The sequence below is a fragment of the Meles meles genome, chromosome 6, assembly GCF_922984935.1.
Source record: "Meles meles chromosome 6, mMelMel3.1 paternal haplotype, whole genome shotgun sequence".
NCBI classification, from domain to species: domain Eukaryota; kingdom Metazoa; phylum Chordata; class Mammalia; order Carnivora; family Mustelidae; genus Meles; species Meles meles.
The window spans coordinates 135525742-135549032 of record NC_060071.1 but is presented as its reverse complement, the minus strand read 5'-3'; the positions used below and the strand labels follow the sequence as shown (position 1 = coordinate 135549032).

Below are 23291 nucleotides of genomic sequence, written 5' to 3'. Positions count from 1 at the left end.
CCCATTCTGAAAATCGCTTCCTAACTTGATTCACTGCTGTTTATCCTACATAACATCTTTCAACTCTTTTCAGTCTTTGTTGGTGTGTTTTATTCATTATATTATGACACTAAGCCCCAATCAGAAATATAATTTAGAATGGAAATTTTATGAAATTTGTATAAATGCTTTTGTAAAACCCAAAGACATTAAATGTATTTGCTCTATTCCTTTTTTGTAATTTTTGTCCTAAACATAAATATTTTAAAGCGTGTTTTAAAATAAATAAAGCAGTCTTCATACTTACTCTTTATGAGCTCATTAAACTCTAAATGTTTACAGATTTTTTTTTCTTTTATTATATATTCCATTATTTTACTAGGGATTCAAGTTAGACTTACCAGGCAGTAGTCACCCAAAGTACATTTCTTACATTTTTGAAGATTGGTACCTCATTTGTTTTTTTCTTATCCTCTATTACCTCCTCAGTTCTTCATGATTTTTCAAACATAATTGTAAGTGGTTCTGTAAGTTTTTGTTTTGTTTTTTTAAAGCCAGTTCTCTTAATAACAAGATGCATGTCTTTCAGACCTTCTGACTTATAATTACGCCACATTTCCAGATGTTGCCTGTCTCTTTTTGACTGTAACACAAGTCTACTTACTTTCCTTTTTTTTTCTCCCCTGATTTCAGAGTATATTTGTGGTTGTCAATTACATTTAGACCTTCTCTGTTAGCCATTTTTTGTTTATTTCCCACCTAGATTTATTCATTTGCGGTCCTTTTTGTTCCTTTTTGTTTGATAGCATTAGTTCATTTTGCTTTTTAAACTAGATTTTACCTTTTATTTTCTAGGTGGCAAGATGTGTCACATACAAATTGAGCTATTTCTAGCTCATTTGTTTCTAACCCAGAATTCCAAACTTTGTAAAACTGCATTAGGACGTTTGTTTGTTTGTTTTTAGATTTTTTTTTATTTTTTATTTTTTATTTATGTATTTGACAGAGAGAGAGAGAGATCACGAGTAGGCAGAGAAGCAGGCAGAGAGAGAGGGGGAAGCAGGCTCCCCGCTGAGCAGAGAGCCCAATGCGGGGCTCCATCCCAGGACCCTGGGATCATGACCTGAGCCGAAGGCAGAGGCTTAACCCACTGAGCCACCCAGGCGCCCCCATTAGGACGTTTTTATTCCTCGTATATGATCTCTGTCAAAGAGGTTTTATTCTTGCCCCTCAATTATGGTATCTTTTATGATGCCTCACCTTTTTCATAATCTGGGTTTTGTTTGGTTCTTCTCATTGCTGGTACCTACCAGCTTTCTCTAGGCTGAGAATCATTTTTCTGATTCAACATCTGTTTTTTTTTTTCTCCTTTTGGTGGAGACAAGTGGTTCCTCATCTCAGTGATTCTCAGTCAATTCTTCCGTAATGATAAAGGTTAGATGTGTAAAGGTTTCTTTTCTGCATACATTTCTAAATCGTAAGTTTCACTAATGATAATTTTACATCTTTGGTGCATGCCGCATGGCAGAATTCTGGCTTAGGCAGTAATTTTGTGGTGTAAAATCTATCTGAACACCCAGTAGTTAAAATCCTGTATCATCTAGACAGAGGCAATGGTTCTAAGTTCATAAGGACTTTATTTCCTCAGTGCATATTCATTCGGTTCCTGTGCTAATAGGCACAAGATCAGCACCACATAATGGCTTGCACATGGAGTGTTTTTCTCTTGTTTTTGGCAGTCCTGATGGCCTTCTAAATCTGACCCCCCCCCTTTTTTTTTGCTTTGCTTTTAATCTCCGGGTTATGGCACTCATAAGCATTTCTATATCCTTTCTTTGTTCTTTGCTATCCTTTTTCTCACACCCGTGTCTATAATTCAGGTCACATTTCTTTTTTTTTTTTCCTAAAATCTCTAAAATTTAGTTTATTAAGCCATTCGGTTTTAAAAACATAACAAATATAATTCAAAGTTGACCCTTCTTTGTTTGTGTAAAGAATGCAGATTGTCCATAAAATTCCACTGTGCTGGAAGTAGTAAACAGTAGGAAGACACATATTTAATGTCCAGTTCATTTCATTAACAGATATTGGTAAGGATTCAACCAATGGTCTATGACAGTAGTGCTTTGTAATACGTATGTAGCCACACATCTCTGTAGACCAGTACAGCCGATATTATGCTGATACAGAAAATTCTCTCTAATCTCAAATTTATTGAAAAGCCGAGATTGGCAAAATACTTCTGACTTCCTAGTCTGATATTTTTTAGCAGCCTCCCCAAAGACACAGGAGACCTGGGTGGATTTTAGAGAAGCATTTGAGATTTGAGATACATCGACATTGGTTGTTACAACTTTCCGTATCTCCCTCTCAGCCTTTTTAGTAGTTGAGTTTGAGGCAAATAGGTGAAGAGGTAAAAGGCGTTTCTAGCCGTCTTTTTTCCACTAGGCATAGCGTTGACCTTTTTCTTTGCAACCTCGTGATATTTGTGGCAATAAAAGAGTAAAGCCATCAGCCCATGGGAGTTCACAGCTAGAGCGCTCACCTAAAAAACACCATTACCCTTCAGCCACTTCCATTTTCAAACCTCCTGAAGGCCCCAGCCAGGAGCACCTCCTGAATCCCCCTGTGCCTCACCTGGATAGCTCACGTACATACATAAGTGGCCAGAGTTAGAACTGTGGGCCGTGCATAATGAAGGAGTGTTTGCGAAGCTGTGTGGGAGACAACTCTTTGAAAGTGACTTGGGAGAGAAGACTGAGAATCTTGGGGGGTGTCAGTTCAGCGTTTCTAGGAGCAGCTTTAGAGGAGTAGAAGAAGGTGGCAACATCATTGTAATCTCAGTCACTGAGGAATGTTGTCCCACCTCAGAGCAATTCCACAAGATGAAAATTAGGTCCTAAAAAAGAGAGAAAGAAAACAAAAAGATAAAAAGATCAACAAGTAAAATACAATTACAAAGCCAGTCGTAAAAAAAACAGACAAGAAAATGAACAACAAAAACAAAAAGACAAAAAGCAAAAAAAAAAAAAAAACCAAATTGGAGGTGCCAGTTAGAGGTTTTTCAATAGTGGTTTGATCCATGTTCTTGTAAATATGATGATGCATTTTTTTTTTATTTTTTAGAGATTTATTTATTTTATTTTAGAGAAAGAGAGCATGAGCACCAGTGGAAGGGGGAAAGAGAATCTGAAGAGGCTCCACGTTGAGCGTGGAGCCTGACAGGGGGCTTAATCTCAAAATCCTGAGATCATGACCTGCGCCAAAAGCAAGGATCAGTCGCTTCACTGACTGTGCCACCCAGGCTCCCCAACCATGTATTTCTTAAAATAGCTAATAACTACTTCCTAAAATATTTTTATTACTAACCTTTAATACAGATTTTAGCTTATCAACATTTTAAAATAAGTTTTTCTACTCTAAAATTCTTAATTTGTATTTTTATTATATCGTTTAAATGAGTGCTTACTTCATATTCTCTCTTACATAATTTCAGAGGATTTTAAGGTACTTGTAAATAGTGTGAGTGATGAGGCAACTTGACCTTGGATAAGGCACTTGACTGCCAGTAGCTTTCTGATCAGAGCCGTGTCATCACATGGGAAATAAAGTATTTTTAGCCAACGATAAGTAGTGTGTGAAATGAGAAAAGTCCTTAAAGCATCCAGTTAATATTTTGGCTTTACTGAATTGTCACTAAATAAGCATTCACACTTTAAAATCTTTTAGAAAAGATCATGTTACTTACATGATTCCCTTCCTAAATCTTTGAAGTTGCCCTTTGATTCCCCTCTCATCCCAACATGTGCTGTTTAATGAATACCCAGAGACTGGAAAGGAGTTAAATTTTGCCCCCAGACCCTCTGCAAAGTGTAGTTCTAACCATGATTAATCTGCATTTCAGCACATTCATTATTTATTTCTTCATCAAATATTTATTGATCTCTTACCCCATGCCAAGTACTATTCTGGGTGCTGAAGATATCATAGGAAAAGCTAAACAACTGAAAAGTCCCTGCCTTTATGTGTTGCTTATATCTGCTGATCTCATGGTTTTTCGCTCTAAAGGTATCTATCTCATCTTGGAGTCTCCTATCAGGAAATCTATCTTTTATAACTCCCATGCTAGCTTTGAAGGTTGGTATGTATTGGTCTCCTGTGTGTCAAAGGTAAAAGCATTCATGATGTGTACAGGTGTGTGCTATTAGTTTTCCTTGGGCTACTGTAACCAAGTACCACAGAAACGTTCCTCACAGTTCTGGAGGCTGGGAAGTCCCAGGATCAAGGTGCCAGCAAGGCAGGTTTCATTCTGAGGTCTCTGTTCGTAGTTTGTGGACAACTACCATCTTGCTCTGTGCTCACATGACCTCTTTGTACATGGTCGGGCAGAGAAAGAGAGTATACAAGCTCTCTGATGTTTCTTCTTTTTAGGGCATTAATTGCATCAGGCAAGAGTCTCACCCTGATGATCTCCTTTAATCCTGATTACCTCCCCAAAGCCCCATGTCCAAATACCATCAAATTTGGAGGGTAGGGCTTCAACATACGAATTTGTGGAGGGGCATAAACCTTCAGTCTGTAACAATGAGCATTGCTGAGAAGGTTGAAAGCTTTTCCATAGAGAGTGTACGCAAAGAGAAAAATAAACAGTAGTTCCTGACAGTAGGACTGCTTTTCTCTCATCATGTTCTAGGAATTTAGGAAGATAGTTTGCATGCACATTTCCTGAGTTATTGCTTCTTCTTCTTCTTGGCAGGTGTATTTGTCTTATCACTTTATCTCTTTCAATAATAGTGTGTCCACAAGCTTCATACCATCTGACTTCCTCTGTTACCTTTATATTTCTTTGCTGCCGTAACATCAGAATTACTTGAAACTTTCATTCCAGATGACCTTTGTGATGGGCATTCAGAAGACTGAATGAGCATGGCCCATTTGACTGCCGCCTTGGAGTGCCCAGGCAGTTGTCCTTGGTCATGTTTCTTGAAGTCCAGCGGCTACAGGGTTTCTTTTGGTCACATCTCTTTTGTGTGTCACCGATGACTCTTACCTCAATGTCCACCCCCCCACCCCTCGCCCGAGTTCTAAAACATCTCATGGCCCCATTTTCACCTGTGACGTAATAGATTGTTCCTTGGCTTTCTGTCTTATGTCTCATTTCTCCTAACCCACACTTCCCCACTGCTGAAAAGAGCATATTATTTACTGAAATAAATACACGTTTAATCTTATGTGGCAGTTATTTTCAGATTTCTTCTGTACTCTACAAGTACAGAGGAGTACTTCTTTAGATGTACTCTAAAACCAAGATTAGGATTAAGAACTGGATTAGAAAGTCATGTGGACATCTTTCTTGTTTTTCTCCTTGTTTTCCTCTCAACCCATAGTATTTTTCTTCTATTCTGTTTTCTCTTCTAGCCTTTGAGTCTACTAGCTTTCATTTATTTCCCAGAGTTTAAGGCTAAGAGAATAATTACAGAAAATGGGCTTTGGATTTGAGCTTATCCATATTAGGGAAGATAATGATGTTGAGGGACTGAATAAAGAGAAATGAAGAAATGATGATGAAAACATTTTGTTTGTTTCTGTTTTTCCTTCTCCTTAGCGTTCCCGTCCACTGTCTGCCAGTGATGCGGAAATGAAACACCTTGTGGGCTCAGCCCGAGAGAAGGTGCCGGGGAAGTTAGGTGGTTCTGTGCTTGGTCTGTCAATGGAGGAGGTAAAGATAACTCCATTTCAGGCCTTTGTGGGCTAACATAGGGTTCAGTGAAAATTACTGAGTGATTTATAACATTGATGATCAGCTCATATCTTACATTGAACATTGAACAAAGATTCAAGATGGGAGAAACTTGTTCTTAGAAAACAGAATCTTAGATGGAGTTAACTTCTCCCTTCTTGCTTCTTTCATATTTGTGGGTCATAACTCTCTTCCTCTGCCCTGTAAACACATGGATTGCAGTTTTCAAAATGAGTGCTTACCCAGTTTTCTCTTTCTCTATATAGATCAAAGTTTTACGGAGAGTAAAGGAAGAAAATGATCGGAGAGGTGGATTTATTCGCATATTCCCTACATCGGAGACATGGGAAATATATGGGTGAGGTGACTACTTTTTTTTTTTTTTTTTTTTTTTTTGATCTGTGCCTCAGGTCCACACAATTGGGTTAATTATGACACAGGTGTTGGGATTGCTTTCCATGTGTGTCTTTCTTTCTTTGTGTATTTATGCAACCCAATAACTAGAGCATTAACAGAAGTTTAATCTACCTGTGCATTATTCCTTTTAAAAAAATCCCCTGCCTCCTTTGTAATAGCCTCTTAACCCCAGTTAGACACTTTTAAAAATTTTATGATCATCATTACCTTTGAAATTAAGTTCCAGTAACATTTTACATTTTACCAAGAGTGCATGAGAGTTCTAGTTGCTCCTCCTCTTTGTCAACAGTTGTCAAGCTTTTTAATTTTGGGCATTCCAGTGGACATTTATCTCTGAAAAATAATGATATTGAGCCTTCATGTGCTATTGGCCATTTGTGTATCTTCTTTTTTTCCATTTTAAATTTAGGGTTTTTATTTTTATTTTTCTTGTTTGTGTTATAAAGGACTCTTGATACAGATCCTTTCTCAAATAGTCACATTGAGAATATTAATATTTTCTCCAAGTCTGTGGCTAGCTTTTCCATTTTTTTAAAAGTTTTTATTTATTTATTTGAGAGATTACACAAGTCAGAGGAGGGGCAGAAGGAAAAGAAGAGGGAGAAGCAGACTCCCTGCTGAGTGCAGAGCACTGTGCAGGGCAGGACTCAATCTTAGCACCCCAAGGTCATGACCTGAGCCAAAATCAGATGCTTAACCAACTGAGCCACCCAGATGCTCCAAGTTTTTTTATTTCTATAATGGTGATTTTCAAAGAACAGGAGTTTTTAAGTTTCAGTGAAGTCCAATTGACCAAATTTTTAGAAGATGCATTTTGTGTTACCTAAGAAATTTTTGACAACCCCAACATCATAAAGGTTTTTCTCTTCATGTTTTCAACTTTGACTTCTTATATTTTGGTCTTAATTTTGTGTTGGTGTGAGGTAAGGATTGAGGTTCATTTCTCTTCATATGATGTAATATGTTTATTTCAGCACCATTTGTTGAAATTATTCTATTTAAATACCTTGGCATCTTTGTTGAAAATTAGTTCAAATATATGTGTGGGTCTATTTCTGGACTTTATTCAATTTCACTAATTAATCTGTCTCAATTAGTATAACTTTATATTAAGTCTTAAAATCAGATAGTGTAAGTCTTCCAACTTCTTATTAAGTATTTTGACTAAAAATAAATAAATAAATAAAGTATTTTGACTATTGTGTCCTTTGTATTTCCCAGGGCATTTTAGAATTCCCTCATCAGTTTCTACACAAAAGCTTGCTGGCTTTTGATTGGGATTGCATTGAGTGTATAGATTTATTTTGGGGCAGTGGGCATTTTAACAATATTGAATTTTCCAATCCATGAACATGATAAATTTCTCCATTTATTTAGGTTGTCTTTTTTTTTTTTTAAGTTTTTATTTCAATTAAAGTTAGTTAGCATACAGTGTCATATTGGTTTCAGGTGTACAGTGTAGTGATTCAACAGTTCCATACACCATCCAATGTTCATCATGACAAGTGCACTTATTTATGTCTTTTCTTTTTCTTAGCAATGTTTTATAGTTTTCAGTGTAAGGGTCTTGAATATTTTTTTTTAATTTGTCACTTAGTATTTCATGCTTTTGAATAGTATTAAAAACGTTATTTTTTAAATAGCTTTATTGAGTTATAAACTTTATATTTTAAAGAGTATAATATGTTATGTTTGTTTTAACATAGGTATATACCTGTGACACTACCACTGAAATCAACATAATGAACTTATCCATAACCTCCAAAAGTCTTCTTGTGCCTCTTTGTAATTCCTCTCACCTGCCCCTCCTGGCCCTTCCCTGCCTATCCTGGTCCCCAGGCAGCGATGATCTGCTTTCTGTCAAAGATTAATCTGCATTTCCTAGAATTCAATTTAATAGAATTCTACAGATTCTTCTCTTATTTGTTGGGTCTTTCTTTTTACTTTATTATTATTAAAATTATTTTTAGGGGCGCCTGGGTGGCTCAGTGGATTAAGCCGCTGCCTTCGGCTCAGGTCATGATCTCGGGGTCCTGGGATCGAGCCCCGCATCGGGCTCTCTGCTCCGCGGGGAGCCTGCTTCCTCCTCTCTCTCTGCCTGCCTCTCTGCCTACTTGTGATCTCTCTCTCTGTCAAACAAATAAATAAAATCTTTAAAAAAAAAAAATTATTTTTAGATTTATACATGTTGTATCATGTATCAGTGGTTTAATTCCTTTTTATTGTTGAGTAGTATTCTGTTACAGGTATATGCCAGAATTTGCTTATTGTTCATCTGTTGATGGGCAATTTGGTTGTTTCCAGGTTTTTATTACAAATGAAGCTTCTTTGAATGTTTATATACAAATTTTTGTATGACATGTACTTTAACTTCTCTTGGGTAAATACCTATTTGTGGAATGACTGGATCATATTAGTATATATGTTTAACTTTTTAAGAAACTGCCACACAGTTTTCTAGAGTGGTTGTACCATTCTTTATTCCCATAATAAATGTATGAGAATTCCAGTTCCTCCACATTCTCACCAACAGTTGGTATGGTTGATTTAATTTTAACTCCGTAGGAGGTGTGTAGTGATAGCACATAGGTTTAACAGCATTTCTGTAACGGCTAATGTTGAGTGTCTTTTCATGTGATTATTTGCTCTTTGTATGTCTTTGTCAATCAAATATTTTACCCATTTTTAAATGAGGTTATTTGTTTTCTTACAATTAAGTTGTGAGAATTCTTTATATATTCTGGATATTTCTTTATTCCTAGCAGTTGAAAAATGTTCTATTATCTTTTGGCTTGCATTTTTCTGGCAAGAAGCGTGTGGTAATTCTTATTTTATTTTATTTTATTTTCTGTGCAGAATGTGTCTTTTTTTTCCCCTCAGCCTGCTTTTAATATTGTTTATGACTCATTTTCAACTCATTTGATTATGATATATATGCCTTGGTGTCATTTTCTTCATGTTTATTCTACTTGGATTTGTTGAGCTTCTTGGTCTGTGGAGTTACATTTTCATCAAATTTGGAAAATTTTTAGCCATTATATCTTCAAATTTTTTTTTTTTCTGTTTCCTTCTGCTCTCCTTTTGGGATTCAGATTTCATGATTGGCTGATTCTGATTTCAGTTGGCTGATACTACACTATAAGTCTGGCCCTGCTCATTTTTTAAAGATTATTTTTCTTTACTTTGGATGGTTTTCTGTTTCTCTGTTTCTAAATTCATTCATCTTTTTGTCTGCAGTCTCAAATCTTCTATTAATTCCATCCAATGAAATGTTCATTTCAGTTACTTTATTTTTCAACTTTAGAATCCACTGCTTCTCTTTATATCTTCTTTTTGTTTTTTCCCATTATTTTCATGATTTTTTAGATTTTTTTGCATATATTATAGTATTTATGGTAGCTGTTTTAAAGTCTTTGTTATTCTCTCTCTGTCATTTCTGAGTCTGTTTCTATTGATTGATTTTCCTCTTGTTCCCATTTTTTCTTCACATGTACAATGATTTTTAAAAATTGGATGTTGGACATTATAAATGTATTGTTGAATTGGTTTTATTGCCTTCTTTACATGCTTTTGAAGGTTTTTTTGGCCTGATAGTTAAGTTACTTGTAGATCAGTTTAATCTTTTCCAGGCTCATTTTACAAACATTTTAAAAAAATTTTTGGTATAATTAACACATAGTGTAATACAGTTTCAGGTGTATAATGTAGTGATTCGGCAATTCTGTACATTACTCAGTTCATTTAAAACCATTTCTGTGGTTTGCTTAGGGTAGCTTTTTGTTTAGATCTAAGAAAGTTTTACTATTAAAGACTCTTTGGAGATGTCTGTTAAATGAGCCCATTTAACCCAATTCAATGAAATTTCTCCATTCTGGCTGATGGGAACCAATCAATGTGTAGCTCTGGATGAATTCTGGAAAGTACTCAGTTTATACTTTCTCTGTAATATTCTTTACCTTGTCACTTGCTCATTGCCCAGCCTTGTGGACAAAATTACCCTATGACTAAGCAGATTTGTGTTCCCCCAAAGACTCAGAGTCCCTTGTGATGCTTTTTCTGTTATTACCATAAGGTTGAGAATCTCTGTACTTATTTATAGTCAACATATTTCTCTTCCTCTGGTGATTGGCTTTTGATCTTAGTTGGGATATTTGTAGTTCTAAGTATAGAGCTAGAACTTAGAAGAATAAAAGAAAGTACCCATTTTGTGTTTGCTTTGTTTTGAAAACCCAGCTGTTCATAGAGAAATCTTCCTTTCATCTTACAAAATATTCTACCAATGTAACTATACCTTAGAAAGACCTAGGGACACAACAGAAAGATATTGCCTGGGTTTTCTTTTGATATGTTTTTGAAGAATTTAAATATTTACAGTTCCTAGAAAACATCTGTTAATTAATGAAAGTGGAAACCTCTACTCTTGAGTATTTCAAGAGGCAGGACCTTAACTTGCATGCCTTTTCTAAGGAACCAATTACAGGTAGTGTTGTGGTCTCTTAACCGAGTCCAGTAATGATTAGTTTGATTATACTGGTTTGATTCTGAACCAGTGGACATAGGACAAAGACTAAGAGAGATGGAGACCAAAATATCTCCTTTTTTACTGATAAAGTCTAGGCTGGGAGATTTGATTGTTATCTGTCTACAAGCAAACACACTTTTTGTGTTCAACAAAAAGTTGAACTTCTGATATGGGCAGATTGCATGCCCATTTGTAGGCAAGGTTCAACTGAGCACCTGACCTTGTAGGACCAGCAGAGGATATGTACCTCCTAAGGGGAAATTGTCTCCCAAGAGAAAAATGGGACTTGCTCATTGATGGATTTCTGTTTTTTCTTCTTAAATTACCAGTCTGGTTAAGTCATTCCACCTCTCCTGGGTCTCTGAGGAAAGTGGCAGAGTTGGGCCAAGAATATTAAACTAATTGAGTTGCCGTCATGTAGGGTGGGGACGATGTATTTATCTACTAAAAATGCCTTTTTACTAGTATATATTCACTGAGTATCTGCCAGGTGTTTAGCACTGTGCTTGCTGCTTTGGAGTATAAAACCAATATTAGATGGCACCCCTGCCCTTTGAGAGTTAACAGTGGGATTATGGAGAAATTATTTATTCATTTAATTAAAAAGAGCTCATTTGTATGGATTTTCATCATCATAATGTACTTCATGCACATCATTATTCCAATTTAATGATACAGAAAGTAAGGCCCCGTAAGGTCACGTGACTTGTCCATGATCACACAGGGGACTTGATTCAGGTATTCTGACTCTGGATCTGACTTTTTTCCTCCGCTATATCGTGCTGCTTTCTGAGAAGAAAACTTTTCCTCTCTGAGACAGTGTATGACAGGTCCGTCCTTGGGCATACAGAAAAAGCTAAGGTAGTTCAGACAAGGTCGCTTCTCTAGTCTCAGAGCAGTCCAGTCAGGGGAGGCTTTGTGCAGCAGACTGGACTTGAGGTGCTTCTTGAAGGGTAGATCGTAGATTATTGGAGAGGGTGTGAGGAGATGTCCAGACCAAGGCAAAAGGATCACTGGGAAGTGTGGTGTGAGAGGAGTTTAAGGGAGCTTTTCTGGCCGTACAGCGGGATCAGTGTTGAGGAAACGTCTGGAGAAAGCGTGAAGATACTGGTTGTGTAGCTTATCCAACTTTTGAAAGCTTGGAAGAGAGAGAGTATGCCACCTACAGTAAGCATCAAGGAGCCACTGAAAGCTCTTGAGAAATAGTGATTGAAACCATGTTCTGTCACACTTTCATACCCTTTATGCATCTCCCCATTCCCAGCTTCATTTGCCCTCTCTCTTAGTTATATATGATTTTTGGTGGTGGCTTTGTTTTTGCCTTACAGTTTTATTTTCTGAATGTAGGGTGTCACTTTTTATTAATCCAAGAAATCCCATCATTTTTTCTTTTTACTTTCTAAATCAGCTCCTCCATTTATCCTTTTCATTTTATTGTATCTTCTGCTCCTCTGGTATTTTGTAATTTTAATTTAAGCAATTTTCTCTTCCTTTGCCACTGTAGAGAACTGTACATTTATTTAGAAACCGTATATAAGTAACCTGTCCCTTCTGTGCTTGATTCATGGCTTTATTTCCATGTTTTTTTCCTTTAGCCAAACTTAAGAAATAGCCAGTTTCCTTCTTTGTCTTTCAGGTCCTACCTGGAACACAAGACCTCCATGAACTATATGCTAGCAACGCGTCTCTTCCAGGACAGGTAGGGATTTGCTGATCTTGTAAATTTGCTAATCTTATAAGATCACTAGATCATGTGATAAGGAGAAGGCACCTACACAAGAAAGAAAGAGGCTTTATTTTTAAAAAAGGCTTTCATAAAATCTCTGCTACAAAGGGCCTTAGAGAAAACACCGTATCATTCCTATTGTTCCAGAATTCATTAACTCTTAGCACTGTGTACTGTTTCTAGAGGCCACAAATTAAACCATAACTATCTTTAAACAATCTTAACAAATGCCCTAAACTTTATTCTTCTTAAAGGAAGACCAGTACTCTGTGCCTTTTTACATTAGACACACGTCATGTTAGATACATGTTTTTTTTTTTAAGATTTTATTTATTTATTTGACAGACAGAGATCACACAAATTAAACCATAACTATCTTTAAACAATCTTAACAAATGCCCTAAACTTTATTCTTCTTAAAGGAAGACCTGTACTCTGTGCCTTTTTGCATTAGACACACGTCATGTTAGATACATGTTTTTTTTTTTTTTAAGATTTTATTTATTTATTTGACAGACAGAGATCACAAGTAGGCAGAGAGGCAGGCAGAGAGAGAGGAGGAAGCAGGCTCGCCGCTGAGCAGAGAGCCCAATGCAGGGGTCGATCCCAGGACCCTGGGATCATGACCCAAGCCGAAGGCAGAGGCTTTAACCCACTGAGCCACCCAGGCGTCCCTAGACACAATTTTAACAGACATGATCATGTGTTTTTCTAGACCAGAAGAGATTAGAATAATCAGATTAAGAAAGGTAGAGCAGGGCAGTAATTCACAAAAATATACCAGGAGTTGTAAAAAATGACAATTTATAATCTCAATACAAGGGATATTAGGGTAGAAGGATGAAAAATGGACATTGGAATTCAAATACCACAACAATCAGGCACTCCTTAGTCCCACATACTTTTATTATCCCTAAGACATAATTATCTTGCATTACAGTTTAGTAATTGACTATCAAAATAAGGAACCTCAATTATTTAGAGAAATTTACATTATATTCAGGGTATATGTACTTTTTCGCAGGATGCTTAAAACAGATACCCAGATTTCAGTCATTTCTTACAATTTCATGATCTATTATCAGGAAATATGTGCAATTTGCCATTTCTCCCCTTAAATTTGTGGTTATTACCATTGATGGAATAATTACACTGCTTAGCTTCTAATGAAAGAGACCTTCAGATTCACTTAAAAGACTAGAAACTCCGTTCTCTCTAACGTTTCTTTCTTCTCCCCCACTATCGTAGAAACTTTTATAAGGCTCCTTTATATTTAAGAGTTCACGTGGTTTACCAAGATATGTTTTCTCTAGTGTGTTACTTTTCATTAGTTTGGTTTTGCAGTGGATGAGTCGCTTGAGTCTGAAGATTTAAGTCTTCCACCTATGGAAATACTCCCCTTGACCTCTCTTTTTCCTCTCCTTGAGAACTTCTGTTAGATAAATTTTGAATCTTTTGCTATATGCTCCATGTTTTGTTTTGTTTTTACTTTTTTCTCATTCTTTTGGTCTCATTGTTTCTTAGCTTTAAATTCTGGAAGGTTTCTTCAACTTTTTCTTCTAAAATTGTAAATTGATCTGCAGCCCGATCTATTTTGTTGTTCAGTACCAGACAGGCGAAGGTTGCTCAGTTTACCTTTTTAACTTTGACAAGTGTCATTTTGTTTTATTTATTTTATTTTTTTTAAGTTTTATTTATTTATTTATTTGACAGAGAGAGAGATATCATAAGTAGGCAGAGAGGCAGGCAGAGAGAGAAAGGGAACCAGGCTCCCTGATAAGCAGAGAGCCCGATGCAGGGCTCGATCCCAGGACCCTGGGATCATGACCTGAGCCGAAGGCAGAGACTTAACCCATGGAGCCACCCAGGCACCCCAGCAAGTGTCATTTTAATATCCAAGAACTACTTTTGATTTCTGGCTAGATTTTAGAATTCATGGCTATAATATGAAAATGGTTCTGGTACCATTTCCAGTGTGAGCGGGTTCCCCCACAGCACCAAGCACTTGCCCACCTGTTTGCATCTGAGAATTCAACTCAGTTCTGGCACCATCTGCCCAGGGATTAGCATCAGTTTGTGCAGTTTAAGGGCTCAGGCCTACAAGACTGTGTCATTCCCCACTTCCTCTGCCTTTGCCTGACTTTGGATGCCTGTCAGCAAGGCCAGGTTGTCCCCTGTGCTGCCAACTGGCTGGCCACAGATTGGGGTTTCGAACAACCTGGTCCTGGGCCTTTAATTCAGGCACGAGTTGCAAGTCCAGGTCGTTACCTGTACTTCTGACCGACCAGCTAAAAATTGGAGGTTCCTACAAGTCTCTCCTTCCTTCCATTTGAGTAATTTGCTAGAATGGCTCACAAAAGTCCAAGAAACATTTTGAAAACATTTGAAACACTGAGGGCAAGTTATGGGGAAAGGGCACAGAGCTTCCATGTCCTCTCCAAGTGTGGTAGGTTTCCCCAGATCTCCATGTGTGCCCCAAGCCTGGATGCTGTCCTTTTGCATTTTTATGAAAGCGTCATTACATAGGCACGACTGATTAAATCATTGACCGTTGGTGATTGAACTTCCCGTTTCCAAGAACGCTCCCCTTCCTAGAGGTCGGCTGGAAGTTCCAACCCTTTAATCACATGGTTGGTTCCTCTGGTGACCAGCCCATATCCTGATGGTGATCCAGGGCATTCCCAAAGTCACCTCATTGGCATAACCAAAGGCACCTTTATGGTGCTTATGGCTTAGGAAGTTCCAGAGGTTTTAGGTACTCTGTGCCAGAGATGGGAATGAAGACCAAATACATATTTCTTTAATTTCTTTATTTTTTCAATGTACTTATTTATTTTAGCGAGTGTGTTGTATCAGTGTGGGCGGACACGGACTCTGTGTTTGAAGCTCAGTCTTTCCAGCCTTGGGCTTCCCATTGAGGGAGAGGGAAGTAAACCTTTCCATTTGGGAACCATCACCAAAATGAGATAGCATTCTCCTAGGGGGAGCCTAACAATGAAGAGATTTCAGAGGTAGTAATAATGTTGTTTCTTTATTAATGATTCAATAAACAAGATCACCAGTGGGTCGGGGCGCCTGTGTGGCTCAGTGGGTTAAAGCCTCTGCCTTCGGCTCAGGTCATGATCTCAGGGTCCTGGGATCGAGCCCCGCATCGGGCTCTCTGCTCTGCAGGGAGCCTGCTTCTTCTTCTCTCTCTGCCTGCCTCTCTGCCTAGTTGTGATTTCTCTCTGTCAAATAAATAAAATATTTAAAAAAAAAATCACCAGTGGGTCTGATAATTACCACAATTTCAAAAGTATGATACATGTTGCAATATTTTGAGATACCTACATCTCTAAAGTAATATGAAAAAAGATGTGTTGGTTTTTGAGGTGGGTGGTTTATAATAAAATCTTATGAACATTGCTGCAGATGGTTTCCTACATGTATATGAAAGAAATGCTAAATTTCAGTTGGAGGATTAATTTTAGCCTAATGTCTACTTTTTCACATCCACCTATGGCCAATCTCTCCGTGTCAGCTTACTCTTCCCTGCCTCCTCCACACCGCTGGCCCATGGAATGGCTTTCAGTCCATCCCTAAGTTCTCTTAGCTGCATCTTTCATCCTCTCACCCAGGCTAGGAGAAGGTTCTGCAGCCCTTGCAGTCCCTCAGTGTGATCAGATTGCCACACTGCCTTATAATTGCGTGTTTACTTATTAGCCTGTCTACTTTACAAGTTGGCTTTGGAGAGTACTTTGTTATGTTCATCTTTGTCCTTGTCAGTTTCTAGAGCGCACCACCTGGTAGGCACAGGCACACAAACATGCACTGGAGAAATGAAATCCTATTTGTTGCAAGCCCTAACATCTTCCAGTAAGTTTGTTTCTCTTCAGTCTCAACTGATACTTTTCCTCTTGAAAATCCCCTTGTATGATTGTCAGAATTACTGTCAAACTAATTCCGTAATTATTTCTTTTCAGTTAATTTTGTTTGTCTTTCTTACCCCCTCCCTCTCATCCTGCACCTGCCACCCTGCCTGGCAAATAGTATCTTACCTGCTGTCTTACAGTATGATGGCAGTTTTACCCCGGCTGCATATTAGTAACACCTGCCGACTTTGTAAACCCTGTTGATGCTCTGGCCCCACCCCCAGGCTGAAGTATTGGGACTTCTAAAAGCTGCCGAGGTGACTGTAAAGGGAAACCATGACTGCATATTACTGGAACAAACCATTATCTGATGAGAAAGTTAAAATCATCTTGAGGCTTTTTGGTGATAAGGAGACATTGACATGAAAAGAAGACACGGGAAGGGAAAGACTAAACATTTTGAAGATCTACTTTTCACTTGACTTTCTGTAAATAGAAAATCTTGACATTGATTGCATTGGTCTCCTTCCATAACATTTTTGAAAATTTTAAATGATAAATTTGAAATGATAAAGTTTTAAGATGAAGAATGGATTAAAAGGACCCAGGGGTTGGGTAAGGGGTGTGTGGTTTTAAAAGGATGCCTGACACAAGGGATCCTATGGTCATGGGATTGTTCAGTGTCTTGTCTGGGGTGATGTCTACGTGAATCTACACGTAGATTTAAAGTTTAAATTTACACGTAAATTATGTTTAAAGTTAATTTAAACATAAATGGCATTCACATCCTGTAGTGAGAGCCCAATTCTAGTTCAGACACTATGGAGAGCATCTCTTTTTTAAAAGGGGTTTTGTTTTTTTTTAACTGTGAAAAATCGATTTCTCCTGAGCACCCTTTTTGAACCCTATGAGGATTGAGATTGTTTTCCTTTACTAATACATAAAACAATTCAGTGAAAGCCTAAAGAAGAGCTCTGGAGTCTGAGACCTAACCTCTGGGTTCCCATTTGAACCCACTAAGCCTCCAGTCTTGGGCATGTCACAAAATAATCTTACCCTACCCCCCCTTTTTTTAATAAACAAAACTAATAGTAATCTTCTTCGCATGGTGGTTGTGAAGAATAAGTTTGATTTGTAACTAAAGGTACAAATGCATGTAATTGTTATGCTACTTTGCTAGAATCCATTTGTCCTTTCCCTTTTGTTTTTTATTGCTCTTCCCCCATGCTTATGGGACTCTCTTTTTTTCTTGATACATCTCTCTGCTTCTCCCCAAAGAGCCTACCCTGGCATAATTCCATGTTATCCAGGAGTATGAGTGTGTGTGCACGTGTGAGGTCAGGAGAGAATATCTGACCACTCCTCTAACGCAGTTGTCCTTTCTACTTCTGTAGGGGAAACCCAAGAAGAAGCTTATTGACAGGAAGAACACGGTAACTGATTTTTAAAAGTTGAGAGACTCCACACGCACAACATGTGACCATGCAGGGGCTAAGCGTGATATTTTATGTAACCGTTTTTGGTTTGGCTCAGGTAGAATAGTAACATAAAAACATGTTTCTATTCAAACACTGTTCCAAGGCAACTTTTTACAAACCAAGTTTGGGATTTATTTTTATTTTTTTATAACTATGGGTGTATCATTTGGTGGTGTGAAAGACACCAAGTATAACTGAGATTTCAGAACTGTGTTAGAGTCATGTTAGAGTCAGATAAGTGGTGATGGTTGGCCTTGATATACTTGGGACATGTTAATTCGGTGCCCTTTGGGACTGAGCAGTACTGCTCCCAGTTTGCCACAGAACTGAAAGTATGCAGAACACCTGTGACTCTTCACTCTGGTGGAGAAGAGAAGGGTCTCAGAGAAGGACTATGGTGGCCTTGTCTAACCAAAGACCAGACCCCCAACAACTCTTAAACCTAAGCATACAACCGCCCTAGCTTGAAACCTTACATACATCCCCTTTGTGCTGTGCTTCCTTAGAAATCAAAATGGCAACAAGGAGAAAGACTTCTTGTAGCTAGCATTTAGTTTTACATTTAAGGATTAATGAAGATAAACCTGGTTTCTCATCGAAACCCCTTGAAACATAAATCTAATTTTTGTTTAAAGAAGGATAACATGTTTTGTTTCAAGAAGGGAAAACTGGGGAAAGTCAAGTTTGTAACTTCCAAATGAAAGCCACAGTAAATTTCCTCCAGTTTTTAGTCAAAGAAAATGCTTCCTGGAGTATATTGCTATGAATTTGGCTATTAAATAAAAATGAAACAAAAGGAAAAGATCTTAATAAGACTATTTAAAAGTCAGTGGGTTCTGGCCTTTCTTTGTTTTTGACACTCATTTTATATTACCTTCAGGAGTATTTTGGTGGCATAGAGATAGAAGCAAAGGAAAGCTGGCATATGACTGACGTATGGCAGACCATGAACTGTTGCATGAAATACATCTTAATACATTTAAAAAGATAAAATCATAAACTGCCTGGTCTTTGATGCAGTGATAAAATTGTACTGAGCTAAATATACACATTCACAAATGGATACAAGTAAAACTGAGGAACTTAAAAAGGAGAGAGTGTGTATGTTAAATGAAAGGAAATTAAATTAAAGGAGAGAATGTTTTAAAAATAAAAACTAATTTAAACATAAATGGCATTCACATCCTGTAGTGAGAGCCCAATTCTAGTTCAGACACTATGGAGAGCATCTCTTTTTTAAAAGGGTTTTTTTTTTTTTTAAACTGTGAAAAATCGATTTCTTAGAAAGCAGTAACAACAGAAAAATCTCCAAATATTTGGAAATTCACACATTTCAAAATAATTCATGGATCAAGGAAGAAATGAGGGAAATTGGAAAGTATTTTGAATTGATTAATAATAAAAATATAAACGTGTAAAAATTAAAATGTGTAGGATGCATTAAAGGAGTGTTTTGGGAGAACTTTATAGCTATTTAAATGCTTGTATTAGAAGAGAGAGGCTTAAATAACTGATCTAATGTTTCATTTTATGAAACCAGATAGAGAAGGGTAGCCCAGTGTAAGTAGAAGAAAGGAAATAATAAAGGGTAGGAATCAATTAAATAAAAGACAAACAATAAATAATACCAGTAAAATCTAAAATTGTTCACTGATAAGATAGAATTGATGAACTCTTACATGGATTGATCCAATGAAAAAAGAGAACACTAATTACCAGTATCAGATAGGAAAGAGGAAAATAATTTACAGACCCTACAGACATAAAAAGGATGTTAAGGGAATATTATTAACAACCTTATTCTACAACTTTGATGACCCAGATGAAATGGCTGAATTCCTTGGGAGGGAACACTTAGCAAAACTGACACAAGTTGAAATAGAAATTCTGAATAGCCCAATATCTATGCAGAATATTGAATTTGTAATAAAAAAAACCTTGTGACAAAGAAAATCCCAGGCCCAGTAGTTTCACTGGTAATTTCTTTCAAGCATTTGAGAAAGAACAGCACCAATCTCACATGAACTCTTTCAAAAGTACAGAAAGGGCCACTTCGCAATTCATTTATGATGTCCGCATTAACTATGACATCAAAACCTTGTCTTTGTCAAGATATTTTTAAAAAGAAGAAAATTACAGGTGTGACACATACATGACATAGACACAAAGTTTCTTCAAAGATTTTTAGCAAATTGAATCCACCAGTATAAAATAGGGTAATACACATGACCAAGTGAGGTTTTTCCTAGTAGTACGAAGTTAGTTTAACATTGAAAATTGCTATTATTCACCATGTATAATAAAGAATTAGGTGATCATTTTATAAGATGCAAAAAAAAACCATCCGATATAATTCACATGTATGAGAAAAACTCTTAGCAAGTCAGGAGTAGAAGGGAATTTCTTCATCTGGTAAAGCCCTTGTGTGAAAAATCTATTGCTAATATCATACTTAATGGCAAAATATTAAAGTCATCCTTCTATATTTGTAGTATGGCAAGATGTCCACTTCTGGCATTTGTTAGCACTTTATACTAGAAGTCATCCCAAGCTGTACAATAAAGCAAGGGGTGGAGAGTGGGGGAGAAAAGGCATACAGATTGAAAAGGAAGAAATCAAATGTCTTTAGTCTTAGATGACATGATCTGGTTAATAGGAAATCCTAAAGCCTCCACAGAATAATTACAAAGAACAGCTAAGTGTACTTAGTGAAGATACATGGTCAATATACCAAAATCTATGGCATTTTAACATACTAGCAGTAAATAAAAATTTTAAATTTTGTTTATGGTAGCATTTGAAATTTGAAAATTGATCTAAAGATCTGGTGCAATCCCAATCATTATTCCATTAGATTTTTTTTTTTTTTGTAGAAATTGACTATATTTTTTTCATCACCAGCAGAAAATGACTTAAAAAAATTTTTTTAATGTAGAAATACAAGGACTTAGAATATCCAAAGTAATCTTGAAAAAGACTTAGGGTAACTGACTGAAATAAATACCATAATGCTGTAGTAAGCAAAACTGTGGCAAGCCGATCAGTGGAACAGAATCAAGAGTCCAGAAATAGCCCTATATTTATATAGTCGTTTGTGTTCATCAAAGGGCCCAAAGTCCAATGAGGAAAGGAAACTTTTTTTTATTAACATATAATGCATTGTTTCAGGGGTACAGGTCTGTGATTCATCAGTCTTACACAATTCACAGCACTCACCATTGGAAACTTTTTTTAAAGAGATGATTTTACTCAGGCTATCATGATAGAAGAAATGTTCATTATTTTCTTTGTTTTGTTTTGTTTTGCTTTTTGGGTGTTTTTTGTTGTTGTTTATTTATTTTTAGAGAGAGAGAGAGTGGGGCAGGGGAGGAGCAGAGGGAGAGAGAGAAAATCTTAACCAGGCTCGACCCCTCAGCATGGAGCCCAACACGGGGCTCAATCTCACGACCCTGAGATCATGACCTGAGCCAGAATCAAGAGTCGGAGGATCAGCTGACTGAGTCACCAAGGCGCCCTGAAAGGAAACTCTTTTTAACAAATAGAGCTGGAACTGGATATCATGCTTTTAAAAATGAACCTCAACCCCTATCTCCCAGAAAAATCAGAGATGATTCATAGTCATAAACATAAAAGCTATTACTATAAAACTTCTTGAGGAAAATCTAGGAAAATATCTTTGTGATTTTGGGCTTGGCCAAAGTTTTTAGACATGACACAGAAAGCAATACCCAAAAAGGAAAAAATGATAAGCTAGATTTCCTCAAAATAAAAAACTTTTGCTTATCATCACATACTGTGAGGAAAGTGACTAGGCAAGCCCTAGACTGAGTGCAGATACTCATCAAACAAAGGACCGGAATCTAGGAAACATAATGAGCTCCTATCACTGAAGAATTAGAAGACAATTAGTCAACCCTTTTACAAACGGATGAAATATTTGAACAGACACTACCAAAGGAAGGTGTGCGAGTAGCCAATACGGTCGTGAACATGTGCTTTAACATTAGATACCAGTGAGTTGCAAATTAAAATCGTGAAATACCACTAAACATCCAGCAGAGTGGCTAAAATTCTGTCATCGTGTTGCACACTTTAAATGCCTTACAATTTTGTCAGTTACAGCTCAGGGAAGCTGGGAGGGGGTGCGGAGCCCAAGTGAACGACAGCATCAGATGGTGAGGACGTGGAGCTGCTGGGAGTCTGATAAGTTGTCGTTGGCAGCATAACCGTGTACAAGCACTTGAGAAGGAGCCTGCCAGTTTGTTAGCCTAGAAAGCGCCATGCTGAGATCTTTACCCGGAAGGAATGAAAAAATAACCACAGAACGACTTGGTACAGAATTCTTCCTAGCAGCTTCATTCATACTATTCCCAAACTGGAAACAACCTAGGGGGTCCAACAACCAGAAAGTGGGTAAACTGTGGATTATTCATAGAGTGGACTAATCCTCCACACTAAAAAGGCATAAATATGGATACACATAACACAGATGAATCTCAAAAACATGCAGAATGAAAGGAGACCTACACACAAGAGTTCTCGCTGAATAATTCCATTTTTATGAAGTTCTAGAACAGGCAAACCCAATGAAAATGTGATGAAAAAATTTGAGACAGTGTCCTTTAAGAGTGTGAGAGAGTGATTGACTGGGAAGAGCCCTGAGAACTTTCTGAGGGGGTAGTAACATCAGAGTTCAGGTTATATAGTTCTAGGCATTTGTCAAAACTCATCAATGGGCATTTAATTGGGAATTTCACTGTATGTAGTATTTAGCTCACCAAAAAACAAAACAAAAGCAAAAAACAAAAACACCAAAACACCAAAAGCCCTGTAAAACAAATACTGAACTCTAGTGACTTAATGATGTACATATTAAATCATTTTAGGAGTAAATTGCACTGACTTCTGTGTATAACTTTGAAATGCTTTAAAAATTAGATGGATTGATGGTTGAATAGAAGAAGGGACGGTTGGATATATGTGCTGAAAGAAATACAGCAATATATTCATGGCAGAAACTAGGCTGTTGGTACATGGATGTCTGCTGTCCTATTAAAACTTTTGCTTGTGTAAATATTTTCATAATAAAAAGTTGGAAAAATAAAATGAGGTAGTTGTAGCTAAAAGGTATTGCAGCTTACTTATACAGAATTCAATTGTTTATTCAAAAATATTAATGATATGTCATCTGTGTGCTGGGCAGTCTCATGGGCATCTCTGACCCAGCGGTCGACAAGACAAGCATGGTCCTTACCCTCATAGAACCCTAACTGTGTTTTATTACAAGTGTTTATCACACTTTCTCCATCATTCCCTACCTCCAACCCTTGTACTACTTGAATTTGTTGCTCTGCTCATGGTTTCTTAGAAGCTTGCAATGGTTACTTTAAAATGTTAGATTTGCAAAATGTTAGATTTGTTTCATTTTCTTTATTATTTAATTGGCTAAATATCTATTTTCACAACCATGTGTGTGCAGTGGGGGGGAGTGCAATGTTCATTTTTTGGGACAATGGTAAGCTAGGTTTGGAGTATTTTTAAAGTTTATTAATTTGTTTCTGGTTTCTGCCCCAATGTG

The 23291-nt window shown here is 37.1% G+C and overlaps 1 protein-coding gene across 18 annotated transcripts in view; it reads left to right on the top strand.

The window, feature by feature from the left end:
- TTLL5 (tubulin tyrosine ligase like 5) overlaps nucleotides 1–23291 on the top strand; it is a 284906-nt gene that overhangs the window by 75970 nt on the left and 185645 nt on the right. For 14 of the 18 annotated variants that reach the window (XR_006818747.1, XR_006818746.1, XR_006818744.1 and 11 more), the window contains 4 exons: nucleotides 5585–5698; nucleotides 5986–6077; nucleotides 12295–12357; nucleotides 17630–17668. Coding sequence is in view for 14 of the 18 variants with exons in the window: in XM_046008989.1 (XP_045864945.1) it covers nucleotides 5585–5698; nucleotides 5986–6077; nucleotides 12295–12357; nucleotides 17630–17668 (308 nt within the window). In the remaining 4 variants the exon portion in view is untranslated. The remainder of the gene's footprint in view (nucleotides 1–5584; nucleotides 5699–5985; nucleotides 6078–12294; nucleotides 12358–17629; nucleotides 17669–23291) is intronic. The other 4 variants (XM_046008988.1, XM_046008986.1, XM_046008987.1 and 1 more) reach the window with 2 other exon arrangements.